The sequence below is a fragment of the Diabrotica virgifera genome, chromosome 6, assembly GCF_917563875.1.
Source record: "Diabrotica virgifera virgifera chromosome 6, PGI_DIABVI_V3a".
NCBI classification, from domain to species: Eukaryota; Metazoa; Arthropoda; class Insecta; order Coleoptera; family Chrysomelidae; genus Diabrotica; species Diabrotica virgifera.
In genome coordinates this window covers 146,610,143-146,625,832 of record NC_065448.1, presented here as the reverse complement: position 1 = coordinate 146,625,832, position 15,690 = coordinate 146,610,143, and the positions used below count along the sequence as shown (strand labels likewise).

General features: G+C 31.9%; 1 protein-coding gene across 2 annotated transcripts in view; it reads left to right on the top strand.

The window, feature by feature from the left end:
• Positions 1 to 15,690, top strand: part of LOC126886919 (RNA-binding protein 25) — a 52,826-nt gene that overhangs the window by 8,259 nt on the left and 28,877 nt on the right. The window contains exons 4-5 of one of the 2 annotated variants that reach the window (XM_050654081.1): positions 5,606 to 5,776; positions 5,863 to 5,936. In XM_050654081.1, the coding sequence (XP_050510038.1) occupies positions 5,606 to 5,776; positions 5,863 to 5,936 (245 nt within the window). Of the gene's footprint in view, positions 1 to 5,605; positions 5,777 to 5,856; positions 5,937 to 15,690 lie in introns of both variants that reach the window. The other variant, XM_050654080.1, reaches the window with a different exon arrangement.

Here is a 15,690-nt window from a genome sequence, read left to right as displayed (position 1 = left end):
AATTAGTAATAGGCAAGATGATTATGACCGTTTCGTGGCTTTAAGAAATCAGTGTGAAATTTTAAGAGCAGACTGTCAGAAACAGTATTTAGATAGGATACAAAACAACATTTCCGATAATCCAAAATATTTTTGGTCTTACATTAAAAGCAAAAGAAATGGGTATAACATACCAACTACAATGGTCTATAATGACAGGGTTGGCTTGAATGTCAAGGACTCTGCCAATATGTTTGCAGAATATTTCTCATCTGTCTACTCAGATGACCAACAAGATACTTTACCTTTTTTTAGTTTTGAAAGTTCGATTTGTTTGAGTTCCATAATACTTACAGCAACTGAGGTCTATGATACTATTGCAAGTTGTAAAAACCGATTATGTGCAGGGTCGGATGGAATCCCAGCCTATTTTCTGAAAAAATGTATATGTGTACTTACAAAACCAATTTTGTTTATTTTTAACAGATCACTTGGTACTGGTAGCTTTCCCAGTCTCTGGAAGAAGAGCTTTTTAAAGCCGATTTTTAAATCAGGTGCAAGGAACGACATATCAAACTATCGAGCTGTCTGTAATCAGTCAGAGCTGCCAAAGTTGCTTGATTGTTTGGTTAGTAAGAAACTGACATGGTGTTTTAGAGGCATTTTTAATCCTGAACAATTTGGCTTTATGAAAGGGAGGTCAGCAGATGCCAGCCTAGTTTTGTATGTCAATCATATATATAACAGCTTTGAAGAGGGATTCCAGGTTGACTCGATCTATACTGACTTTTCTAAGGCATTTGATCGGGTTAACCATGGGGTCCTATTACAAAAACTAAGAGCTTTGGGTATTGTGGATCCCCTTCTTCAGTGGATTTCAGAATTTATTAGCGGCCGTACGCAGGCAGTTAACTTAGGAGGTGTTACTTCGATTGAAATAACAGTTCCATCGGGCGTGCCGCAAGGCTCTCATTGTGGCCCTGTTTTGTTTTGCTTGTTTCTGGTTGATTTAGTAGAAAAAATTAAAAATTGTAGTGTTCTTATGTTTGCTGACGATGTAAAACTGTTTAGAAAAATTCAATCCTGGGATGATGCTGTTTTACTACAGGAAGATCTTAAATCTTTTTATGATTGGTGCAATTTAAACAGAATGTCACTTAATATAAACAAATGTCATAAAATGATGTTCTCGAGGAAAAGAAATCCAATTACATTCGTTTATTATATTAATAACTTGCCATTAGCCTCTAAAAATGAAGTATCGGATTTGGGAATCTGGTTAGACACCAAACTGTCATTCTCATGCCACATCAATCAAGTAACAAACAGGGCGATGAAAGTACTGGGATTTATCCAACGCACATCTGTAGACCTGTCTTTGTTCACATTTAGAAAACTTTATTGTGGTCTCGTTAGGCCTCTAGAGTTTGGATCAGTTGTATGGTCCCCATCATACAACTGTTACATTGAACATATTGAAAGAGTCCAAAATAAATTTTTGAGGGTAGCAGCTTATAAGAGTGGATACAGGAGAGAGGAATATGACTATCAGTGGGTAAGAGATAGTCTAAATTTACCAACACTTGAGTCAAGGAGGACATTGTTAGACTTATGCTTCCTACACAAAGTTATTAATGCTTTCATAGATTGTCCTCAATTGATATCACTTTTTAGTCTTAAAGTTCCTAGTAGAAGCAACAGACAATCAGAAATCTTTTCAGTGCCATTTCACCACACTAATTTTGGTATAAATGAACCGACTACACGATTGGTTCGGAGTGCTAATAGCCTGCCAAGACAAATGGATATTTTTGACTCCAAAATTGGTTTGTTCAAAAAACATCTAAGGGGTATCTTACAATAAGTTTGTTGTAGTTCTGTATTGTTCTTACAATATGTTTGTTTGTATTATTCTGATGTGTTTATTATTTTAATAATTTATTATTGTTGAGGTGTAACTTGTAAAAGTCTTGTTGTGTGTAAAACTTGTAAATGGATGCCGTAAATAAATAAATAAATAAATAAATAAATAATTCAGTATAAAGCAGATTTAAGCACTGAGGCTCCCATCCCCTTTGAAAATAGCACTCATCCTAGATACCTATGGTATCAAAAGGATTAAGCTCTGGAAGAAAATGTTTCCATGCATTTGAACCTTAGGATACCTGGTATGTTGAAGTATCTTCCACAAATCTATTGATGCATCTGGAAATCAGATGTTGAGTACTGCTTTATGCTGGTCTTAGATATTCACTAAATCACAGCTGTTTTGATGTCTAGGAGATTCTCAGAAATAAAAGAGCTTAATAAGTATCATCTTGGTACTTCCCGCTCTTTATTGTTTCATTTGCATGTCAAGATCTTTGTACTTGAAGATTTTCAAAGCATTGTTTGTTCATTGTAGCATTGTAGTTGTCATTTTTAATTACAATATCAGGGGCATATTTATAATACGGGAGATAAGAGACATTTCAAATCATCCATCTATATATATACAACATGTGGTTAAGCTTCGCCAACGAATCTCCTTGAAAAAGGCTTTGGTTGATTGAAATTCTTTAACTTTCAATACTGTTTTCATCTGGTATTTTAAGTGAACTTTAGTCTGTCATTACGTTACCTGTCAAAAGTTCAGTCATAATTGTAAGCAAATTATTATAATCAATATATATGTAGGCAAACATTTTATTTTGTGTATGCGCGGTTAGAAATTGCGTGAATCAATCAAAAGTTGCTCTTTGTAGTGTGTGCAACTCTTAGCACATCTTTCTGTTGATGCTATATGATATTGTTTAGTGCACAGAGTTGATAGTTGTGCTGGACAACACAGGATGTGACAAACTTAAAAGACAAGTAATTGAGCCATACTTGAATGGATTGTGAGTGTTGTTTTGAACCTGCAGTATTAAAGATGTAGTTTCCTGAGTAAAGAATGATCGGAATTTCTGTGGAATAGAAATAGTTTGATTCATTAATACTTCTAATTATTACTTGTAAGCAATACACAATTTCTTTAGTCAAAATTTTTAAAGTGTCTGGTATTATAGATTTCCAGTTATGATGGTCTTTGGTGACATTTGTGACTTCTTCAGTAGTGGAAGAGTGCATATAAAGTATTACTGTACTCTTGATAAATGTGCCTTGTTTTGTTAATCCACTCATTATCAGTGTTAGGGTCACCTAGGGTTAGTGTGACAGCGGTGTTAGTGTGACAACGTTAAATACTAATTTACATTGTGCTTTTATATTACATATGATGTTATATTACACTTCTATTGCATTTCAACAGATTATTTAAAAAAATTGTTTCAGTCCCTTCTGTTTTTTAGGTTAAAATCATAGTATTTATTTATGTATGTATTGTAATTCGAATTTGAAATTCTGATATATTAGTCCAAATTTTGAATTTCTTCAAAATTATTTGTATTTAATTATGATTTTTTCTCTGCATGGTATTGCATCACTTATTTTAAAGGCCTAATTGTCTTTATCTATTATTTTTTTAGGCATGTCACAGTAACCCCACAGATTTTCACACTGTGGGATTTCTCTGACAGTGAAACATGGGTATACTGTGACATGTGACACTATCACCACTTACTACCTTAGTTTGATCAGGTTATGGTTGACAGTAACTTGCAACCGTTCATCAGAAGAGCAAGAGATCGCTGGTTCATCATCTATCACTCTATTAAAAGAGCATCAAATCACTGGCCAATCCTCCAGTCCATTACAAGGGTGTCAAATCACCGAACTTTCTGTTTTGCAAGAAACACCAGAGAAAGTGTTTGAGCATATGCTTCTGGAAAAGATAGTTCCAACTAGAGTAAAAAAGAAAGTTACACGAAGAATTGATACTGCAGAAATAATATCAAAAGAAGAATACATCAGTTCTTTAAACACAGAAAGGCTGAGTCCATTAAAGCAAAACAGAAAACCTGTCCAAAAACAATCAAGAAAAAGTCAAAGAAAGATGAATCAGATAGTGATGAGAAGATAGAAGATATGTCTTTAGGGGAAAGTGACGAAGCAGCAGAGGAATTCTTATACACATCTTAAGCACATCAAAGAAACATGAAACATAAATCACGTTTCATGGAAATAAAACACTGCTAAACAAATAGACGTCCGGCCATTTATGAAACTCTCCGAAAATAAAAATGATTATGAGCATGAATCACACTCGTTTCATTGGTAGACGGACTTCAAGATTTGTTATTATTCTTTTTCTCATGATCATCTTTCAGTGCGTCACAGTTTTTCGATTTCTTTCTAACGCATTAAATTGTATGTGACAGAAAAAAGGCACGTCTGTGATTACAGACATTTACAACATTTATTCTAGTTATTCTAGTTGTCGATAGATGGCGCCATAATAAAAATAATTATTTTTTTTTAATTAGATAATAATATTAAATCAAAGAAAATACCATTTTATAAATGCAAGAAACACATTTGATTTGTTTTTATTCCAATTTGAAAATAAAATGTGACAACTGTCAGATTTAATGTCATGTTAGAATAAATGTCATAAATGTGTATTATCACCCTTTTTCCTATCATTTGTTACGCACTGAAAAATGCTCATGAAACGGACAATACCTGTGTTTTATTTTCATGAAACGTGCTTTACGTTTCATGTTTCTTTGGTGTGCGGCTTGCCTTAGAGAAAACTGCGACACTTAAACCTATAAACGAGGAAGATATTAAACAAGGCTCTTTTATAGTTGCAACTTTCATAGGTGGGAAGCGTGGTAGAACTGCTTTTAGGTATGTGTGTGTAATTGAAAACTTTGATGACACTAAAGATGAAATAGAAGTGGTAGAATTAAGAAGTGTTGATAAGGATAAAAAAGAGTTTTGTTGTTAATGAAAAAGACAGTTCATTTATTCGAATGTCTCAGATTATAGGAATATTGATGGATCCGATATTATCCCTTAATGATGAAAGAATTCGGTAGGTATACTTTTAATGGAAAAGTTGATGTTTTTGAATGTTAGATGTTACTAAATTTGTAAAATAAGAAAAGGTTCTCAATAAAATACCTACGTTTAATAAACAAAATTGGTGTTTTAAGTAAGAAATTTCACATTTTTTTTCTAAAATTGTCGAATTTTTAAATGTCGAATCTTTACAATATTTTTGTAATGTCTTTCTTTGTCACACCAAGACACACTCAATCCTAGGTGCTTTTAAATGGCAAAAAAGCTAGTTGTCACACTATCCTTAATCCTAGTCACAGTAACCCCATAATGAAGGGATAGTGTGACACCTTACCCTCTTAAATAAAACATAATGTAGAAGGAATTTTAAAAATGCAACATGCCTATTCACTGTGCAATGATTGTGACAATTAACCAGAAAGTCTTCGTTAAAAATATGAAACCGTTCAATTAAAAATAAATATATATTTTTTTATTTTAAAATCAAATTTGCATATTTTTACGTCACACTAACCCTAGGTGACCCTATAAGAAGCTGGAGTCGCCAGTTGATTCTCTCAAAACCCCTTAAGTTTCTTGTTTCTTTGAGTTTAATATATTAGTACTTGCTACTGCTGAGTTCTTCAGTACAAACTATTACTATTACGATTGCTTAACTCGAAGGTTTATAACATTGTTTCAGCCGAAAGAAGAAAAAAGCAAACGGGATCCACTTCTCCACTTCAGGATGAACCTGAAGAAGAAGAACTTGATGAAGAAACACAAGCTCTCGATGCAACAGCATCAGAAAGAATCAAACAAATCATGAAGGAATATGAGGAAGAAATGACCAATTATGAGTCCAAAAAAGAAGGTATGTATTATTATTAGCAATTTCTAGTTTTTAAATTTTCATTGTATTATATTAAAAATGTAATGGAATAATGGATAAAGTTTTAGCTGAAGCAGAAGTGGAGGAAGAAAAGAGAGATCTAATCACCAGAGAAATAGGGAAGTTTCGTGAAATCATGAAAGTAAGTATAAAAAATTAAAGTCAATAATATAAAAAGCTACTTTCAACTAACATATTACTTTATTTTAATTTTCATTTTTTAGTTTATTTTATTTTATCTTAAAGATATCTGTACATTTTTTAATTATTTAAGTAATATGTTGGTTTTGTAAAGATACTGGTTCAATGCCAAAATGTGAAAGGGTCAGGGGGGAACTTTACATTTATTTATTTTGGTATTAGAAGTAAGTTTGCACTTACATGGTGCTTGAAACCAAACAGGCAATGGAACGGCGCAGTCCCTCCTAGTTCCACAGAAGGCGCCGGTGAGTAATGTGATAATAGTTAAATTTACTTGTAATTAATTTTCAATTCACACTCGGCAGAATACATTTTGTTCGATATTATTTCTCTGATTTTGTACTATAGGTACAAATCTCAGATTAATAATTAGAATTCTCAAATTTTTAATTGTTCATAACTGTTCATGAAAATAATTCCTAATAGAAATTTTAGAATCTTTATTGGTATATTTAAAGTACATATCATGTGTTAACAAATGCCAGAACAATCATACACTGGAGATATCTGCTCATTACCTAAAAAAATGAGCTCTAACAAAGTGTAAAAAGTGAGAGGTAACTCTCTTCACTGTAGAGTACAAGATATTCTTCAACATCTTACACAGTCGAAATTCATATATTTACAGAAAAATACTGATGTGAGAGCGAAGTGATGATATTTGGGACCGAATATTGGGCAGTTGAAGAAAAGAAACAATGAATATATATGTCGCAGAAGTAATCACTTCAATGTGAATTGAGTAACAAAAAGGATATATGAAAGGAAATTATGGTATGTCCACAAATCAACAAAAATAACTTAACTCGTTCAGTGTCCACGACGACAGTGTGTCGTCACGAAGGTTTCATCAACGGTGCAGAGTGTCGGTGGTAGGCGTTACTAAATGAACTATTTAAGTACGTGGTACCAGCTATGCGGCGTTTGTTAGCCATGTTTGTCCCAAGATGGACACCGAACGTGTTAATATACAGCAAACTCCCAATTATAATAAGATTGCAACCAGTTGCAAGATCATCATTCATTTAGTGGCGTATCTGTAGAAGAAAATAAAATAGTGCATTTGTTGAAGCCACACAATGACTTTAATAAACAATAAAATATCCAAAGTGTGAATTGAAAATAGTCCTTATTAATTTATTACACTCTTTGATTGCACAAATAGTGACAAATCTTCAGAATAATACTCTATAATAATTTTTTGATAATACCAATGCATTTTTCAACTAAAAAAAGACCAGCTCAGTTCAATTTTTATAAACAATTACTACAAATAAAAACCCTTAAAAAATATTTCATTTACTGAATTCGCTCAACCGAGATTCATTTTGACACATTCGGAATAGGAAACATACAACACAAAAGTTCCAACCTCACATTATTAACTGCTCAAATCAATTTAATCTTTCATTAAAAAAAGAAGAATTATTGCAAATAGTGGGAGTGTATACGAAACTCATAAAATTTTGTGGAATTTAATTTTTACAAAATATTTTTATTTTATACAATAAACAATTTTCTCATGTGTTATCAATACATTATAATGGTGTAAATAAATAATTATTGATTGGCGTTACAGGTTTATGTTATTTATGTCTTTACTATTAATAGTATTGGCTATGAGCAGGTATGTTTGGTTGTGTAGTAATTTCCAGTCACGTCTAGCAACATAACATCCCAAAAAAAATTACCAACGTCACTAGAGAGTTGTGTCTCAGATTAACGAATCGACTTTATCACTGCGTTGAGGTGGTTTTAGCCACATTTAAAAAACTAAATGACAATTTAGAGTAAATACTTACCCTAATAAATTTAGCACAGAGGTAACAGTTAATCGTTATAACTGTTTGTTAAAAAAGATGTATTCAAAGAAGCCAAATGGATTTAATATTTAAATAACACAAAAATAATTTATAAACACAGTATATCCTTTTTATCAAATCCTAAAAAGCTATATTTCCAACCGACATTTCCTAGTCAAGCAGGATAATGAATACACAAGCCTAAGACCAATAAAAGCCGGAGTACCACAAGGAAGTGTCTTGGGACCGATATTGTACTTGCTCTACACTGCTGACCTACCCACAAGTAACAAAACAACGTGTGCAACTTTTGCTGATGACACTGCTGTACTAGCCTCTCACCATGATCCAAATACAGCATCCAGAACCCTTCAGAAAGACCTTAATAATATACAAATATGGCTTAAAAAATGGAAGATAAAGGCGAATGAGAGTAAATCCATCCATGTAACCTTCACCATGAGAAGACAAACATGTCCATCTGTAACACTAAATGAAACTCAACTCCCACAAACCGATACTGTCAAGTACCTAGGAATCCATCTTGATAGGAGATTAACTTGGCAAAAACACATTTTTACAAAAAGAAAACAACTAGGAATAAAATTTCGAGAAATGTACTGGATCATCGGTCGTAAATCTCAACTATCACTTGAAAACAAACTGCTGATATATAAAACTATATTAAAACCAGTGTGGACCTATGGTATCCAACTTTGGGGGACAGCCAGTCAAACTAACCTAGAAATATTGCAGAGATTCCAGAACAAAGTCCTTAGAACAATGCTGAATGCCCCTTGGTACGTGCCAAACTATGTGATAGAGCAAGACCTCAATATGCCATCCATAAAAACAGTAATAACGGAATATTACAAAAAATATTCCAAGAGACTAGAATCTCATCCAAATGAGTTAGCCAGCAACCTTACTGATGACCACAATGATGTACGACGCCTGAAGAGATTCAAAGTAGTGGATCTAGCAAGAAGATTCGAATAATCTGTGATAACTAAACTTATTTTAATTTGTTTTAATTTAATTTATGTAAAGAGGGTGATCACTGGATCTCCCTCTACAGGTCAAAATTTTCAATTTTTGTCAAATAATTTACCTATTGTTCTCAGTTGAGGACAGATTGTAAATATTACAACATTAAATAAAAAAAATATATAAACACAGTACAAATGCAGTCAAAACAAAACTTAGAATTGTCAGTAGGTGAAGCAATTATCGATCATCTTCATATGGATGTCTTTGTTCAATGTATGCTGTGTATGGACAGACGGCTTAAGTTCATGGTTTTAGTTTCTGTGAGTAGGAAAGAGACGTTATATAAAAAAAAATTCGTGAATAATGTCATACTTGTGCAAAGTTGCAGCGGATGGACTGTATGGTGATAGTTAAATGATGCAACTGTTTTGTGCCAAAATGACGTAAATTGGGAGGTAATTTAATAACCGTCGCGTCATACCCTCAAAAATGCCAACTAGAATACGACGATATTAATTTCTATAACATATTATATTTTAATGATTATGAAAATTTCGTCAAGTACCCATTGGTTTTGTTTTCAAATTTAATAATACAAACTCTTCATAATATTAATTGAAACATAATTTAAACACAATAACCTCAAATTTTCATTATTTCATAATTCCCTACATGCTCTACTCTCTTGACAATATGGCGATGCTGTGCAAAAATGACGTCAAATTGGATGAAATATATGCCGTATAGTGCTTTTCATCGATTGTCATTTGTTTCGAGCTTCTGTCATGTGTCACATAATATTAATATATCTACGTCATACGTCTTTGGTTTTTATCATTGTATATACCAATAACGTATGACGTAGATATATTAATATTATGTGACACATGACAGAAGCTCGAAACAAATGACTGTGAATGAAAAGCCCTATCCTTTAGCATTGAAAATTAGGCCTTTTAATTTATATGTTCAGTCTATACCCAGTTTTTAAACTAGTAGGAGTAAACTCAAAAGACAGATTCACACCCAATAATGTCACTAGAAAAATCACAAGATTCATCTTCTTTTTTGGTTGATCATGTTGGCATTCGACAGTAATTCATAAATATTATATTATACTAATATGTCGCTGAAGAGTTCTACAAACAAAGTGTCAAAATTGCGTAAATTAGTAGAGTGTACTTTCCTTCGGTTGGACCAAGTACAAACAAGCATTATGTCGCGGTAAATTTGAATTACTCCTCCTAGTTTAACAACGAGGTATAGTTGTGATGTATTTTTGATGGAAGATGTGTTTCAAGTAATTATGTTTTTCCATCTATACATTATCTTTCCTTTAGTGTTGATTAATGATTTTTGATCAATGACTGTTTTCTATAGTCTGAAGTATTTGTTACTATTTGTTTTTTTATTGCATTATTTAATATTGTATCACCTTATGAAAGATTAGATGTATTAGATATATACAACTACGGATCGTGTTTGTAAGTTACGTTCCGTAGTTTAACTTTTGTTATCAACGAAATTAGAATTTGAGGCACCGCAAGTGTGGAATCGTATCTCCATCATTAAGGATTTTCTTCTAGAGATTCGAGTGTAAGTTAAAACTATTCCTGTAAAATTTTTGTCTATTTTGATTTATTGAATTATTATATTTTAACGGTTTTTGTGTTTGTAAAAAGTTGGTGAGAGTAATATATTCTAAATATTTGATTTGCGAATAACAAACAATATTCTTTTTGGAGACTACAACAAAATAAGTGATGCTATTTATTCAAAAGCAATTTAAGTATAAATCATATTTATAAATTATGAGAGACTGTAAATGTATTTAAAAAATAATGTGACATTCTCTGCCCCTTTAGGTTCTTAAGCCTGAGTTTTTTGACAACTTAATGTTTATATCGCTTTTATTATATTTTTCCATTCCCTGTCTTAGATAACTCCCCTATTTGTTTTTCTCTCTGTAAACAATTATGCTTGTTCATTGACGAAGTGATAGAGACCACTTCGTCTCCTTAATTCTACTTATGTGATTATTTCATCCTCTTTTCTCTTCTGTAATAACTCATTTATTATCTGTACGTTACATTCTTCTGGTGTCTTAACATTTTATTCGATCCCATAACGTTTTTCCTGAATGTTTTCTCAGTATTTTTATTTTCGTCGTCTCAAATAGCCCCTGGGCAGGTCTTGTTTTTGATGCTTACATCATTATCGTTTTTCTGGTGACTAAATTCTTAATTTCGTTTCAGTGTTATCGTGTTCTTTTCGCTATATGGTGTTATTAAGGGGGTATGGTTTGAAATCAACATATCAAGCACATTTTTGTGAATTTTTTTCGAAGCTATGGTAGAATTATTTTATTTTTAAATTGAATAGACATATTAAGTACAATTCAAAGAATGTTTAAAAAAAATTCAATCCAAAATTTTGAAAAATAAGTAATTGGTGACAAATTTTGACAGGCAGAGGATTTTGCTGTGGACATCAGAACGCGTCATTGATTATTTGATTAGCCTATGATTTCACGAGGTAACAACGTCGAGTTTTTTTATTTTTAATGATTTTTGAATTTTTGGTATCACTCAGAAGTCAGAAATACGAAACTGTTGGTAAAAATTTTGTGAAAATCAACAGATTTATTATTGTTGAACAAAAAATAAGCACGAAACAAAAAATATCTCGACGTTGTTACCTCATGAAATGTCTAAAGAAAATATATGCAAAATTTCAGGTAGATCGGTCAAGTAGTTTTTCAGTTACAATGTCCACCGCATTGGAAAAAGCAGTTTTGAGAAAAATGCGTTTAAAGTTTTGACAACTGCATCTTCATCTTCTTATTGGTCTGCCAAATCATAAAGTAATACACATTGGAATATGTTTTTTGAATCGCGGAGTAATCTACAAAAGAGAAGGCGAACAGTTGTTTAGCGTTTCTCACTACGCTCAAGCGTGCTGGCGCGAAGCCGCGGCAAAGCGAGTCGAAGGTAGGAATATTCAACACCCTGTATCTCTGGTAATTTTACTCCGATCAATCTGAAATTTTCAGAGAGTATTCTTGAAAGTATGCACTTTTATTTGAAATAATAAAAAAAATTTCAAACCATACCCCCCCCCCCCTTAACGCATCCTTCCGATTGATTGACGTTTGTACTTGATCTCTCACAATTCTTTATGTATACCTAGTTCCTAGATCTTCTGTCTATATTACTTACTCCACTCCCTCTATTTCTATTTTACGTGTAGCTGGTTCTTTACTAATTACAATAATTATTTTGATTTTCTGAGTTGAGATCGTCATATTAAATTTTTTTGCATTGTGTTGAATATGTAGACTAGCCTTAGTAGACTATCTTCATCTTGGACTATCAATATTGGATCGTTTGCGTAACAGAATATTTTAATTTCTTTGTTTCCATTCTGTATCCCCTTTCTTTATTGGCGCTTTTATTGACTTCATTCATGATTAAATTGAATACAGCGCATAATGAGCCCCTTTTCTTGTGCCGTTACTTGCTTATATACTGTAATGTTTTTTTGGCAATTTGCTCTATGACGAATACTTTGCACAGGATCAACCCGTATAAAAACATTATTGCTTATCTGCCAAGTTTATCTTTTGGTTTATTCATTCGTGCAAATTTTTAGTCAAGTTTAAAGTGGTATATAAACAAGTGGAGACATCTAGTAGTTTTCTGGTTATTTTTTCAATATTTTTTGAGTAGTACACTTGTCATACATTCTTCTAATATTTTGTGTTTTGATAATCAGTGCTGTTAGTTGTTCAGAGCTTGCTGTCCGCTCAGTATTTCAACATTTTATTTGACATCTCATCTGCACCTGCAACTTTTTATTTTTCCTTTTTTTAGTGTTGGTTGCGCCTTTGGCTTGTTTTTAACTTCTTCGTTAACATGTCCTTCCTATGTGTTATTTTGGAGATTGATTTCCTGGAACACAATTTAATACATTGTTTGTCATTTATTCGTATTACATGTTGGTACCATAAGAGGTGTTTCACCTCTACTGCCCATTATACTTAAAATCTGACAATTTGCACTTTGCTCATAAGCATAAGTATAGTCGGTTCGCTAAACTCAGACATAACTGGCTAGTGATTTTGGCAATTTGGTAAAATTGGGAAAAAATAATTATTAATATTATTAAATAGTTAGTAATTTTGCCAATTTTGGCAAAAAGAAAAAAATTACCTACTAAAATCACTAGCCAGTTGTGTCGGAGTTTAGCGAACCGACTATATAGCTGATCTACACGTCTAAAATCGTTCGCTTCGGATAAAGTTGGAATATTTCTAAATATCAGGTGTCCTCAAATGCCTGTTTTTTTTTTTAATTTTTAATGCTTTATCAACACTTAAAACAGTTTTAACATGTTTTAGCTGTATGTATTTTATTCTATAGTCCCGATATCACGTGAGGTTTTTAACTTACTTTTAATAATTTTATCCATATTATGTAATAAAGCATTTTTAATTAATCATTTTGAATATTGATTTTTTTTAAATACCTTTATGGTTTATAATCGTTTCGCAAATCATTAAAATATATTGCTAACTTTTTGCCATCACTGGTATTGTAAAAATACAATCCTTTATTCTGTTGGTATTTCATTTCGGAATTATTAAATTATGTAGTAAATGCTTGGAAAAATATGCTTGGAATAATTGTCACTGATTATTTCTATAGTGACGATACAAGTAATTATATCAATAGTTTCTTCTAGAAACTAATTTCATTTTTCATTAATATTAATTTCATAATTTTAATAGCATATAAAATATAAACATTTATTTTGGGATTGCAAGGGATGTCCATCTTATATTCTTTCTATTCTATATAAATGAGCTAGATTCGTCTTTCGTCCACGCTTATATGTAATATTTCGTTACCAATAAATACTTCGTAAATTACATAAATCGATAAACTTTATAGTTGTTTTTTATTTTGCGAAAATTTACTTACAATTTTTTTTTCAATATTTTAAAAAAATTTTGGTTCAAAATAATAATTTGAAGTTTTATTCCTCAAATGAAATACCACAAAAATTACATTACTTTAGTACAACAAAATTTATAGTATATAAGATATCCTCGATATGTTTTATGGTACTAACACTAAAATAATGGTAATAATACATAAATTAAATGTACCGGCAATGTCTTAAAACCCTGTTATCGAATATGCGTAGCAAAGTTTTCTATAATGGGTAAGTTCTCTTATGCAGACATTTTGGGAAAATATCTTAAGTATCTTTTCCGCCATTATTCATCACCATTAGCCATCTGAGCATTTTAACTTATTTTAATAAAGAACCCTTTTAGCCTATTGTCGTTGCCGTCTGCTATTTCTTTATTATTTCTTACATATTTCAAAGTAATTTGGCCTTTTAAATTTGGTTTTCAAAGCTTGTACCAAGTATTTTTCATAAAATCTGAATACATGTTAAGGCTCCTCTACACATCGCAGACTCGTCTGCGGTAACATATCCACGTATACATACCGGGTGTCCCAATAAGAATGGCTCTCGGCCATATCTCAGGAACCGTTTCTAGTACAGCTTTGAGAAAAAAATATTTATAATAAAAGTTGCCTCGGGAAAAGCCTGGAAATTATTTTCATAATTGTAGGTCCACCGCTATAGGGCGTAATTGAATATCAAAAATTAAAAAATCAAAATTTTACAAAATTTACCTAATGAAAGGGCACTGGAAATCCAATCATCGTATTCTTCATAAAATTCTGCGCATATTTGATTTCACAAGTTTAAGTCTACCTTTGCAAATAAGAGGTGGGGGTGAGTGGGAACCTTCTTATGAAAAAATGGCTGTAAGTCCGGTTCTGCTAAATCGAATTTTGCATACTTGGTCTTATTGAAAACAGCTCTTTTTCATCAATGTAAGTGTCTTATTTTCGAAATAGCCTAATTAGTAATATGCAAGCTAGTGGGCGGTATTTAATTATTTTCGGAAATCTAGTTTTCTTTGGAGAATATTGAATACAAGTATGCATTTTTAATCCTGTATTACAAAATTCGACCAAATTAGCAACATAGTACCAAAAACCGCATGTCGATACCTTTTTTCTATCTCGAGATATCTTAAGAAACGTGTAAATTTTAAACAACTGTTAATGTCACCGGTAAACGAAGTTAAGGAAAAGTACTGTGCTATGGAAAAAACAAAGAAACATTTTCCAGATGTAAACGTATATAATTAATTAAAACAACAATAAGACAAACAGCACTATAAAATATAACAAAGAAATAAAAGCAACTACTTACTTAGTGACGACCTAAATGTTCAAATTGTTGCCCATCATTTTCGATGCAAGCATTTACTCTTTCAAGTAGATTGAACAGCGGTCTCAATTTCTGCTTTCGCAATGCTTTGAATGGCGTTTCGTATTCTCTAGATTCTAGATCATGTTTTCTCGCGTATTGGGCCTAGCGGCAAAAACAAGGTCTTTAATCCGTCCCCATATATAAAAGTCTAACAGTTCAATCTGTTGCTATTCAATCTACTCTTGAAATAGTAAATGCTTGCATCGAAAATGATGGGCAACAATTTGAACATTTAGGCAGTCGCTAAGACTAAGTAAGGAGTTGCTTTTATTTCTTTGTTATATTTTATAGTGTTGTTTTAATTAATTATATACGTTTACATCTGGAAAATGTTTATTTGTTTTTTCCATAGCACACTACTTTTGCTTAACCTCGTTTACCGGTGACAGTAACAATTATTATGTTTAAAATTTACACATTTCTTAAGATATCTCGAGATAGAAAAAAGGTATCGATATGCGGTTTTCGGTATTATGTTGCTAATTTGGTCTAATTTTGTAATAAAGGATTAAAAATGCATACTTGTATTTAATGTTTTCCAAA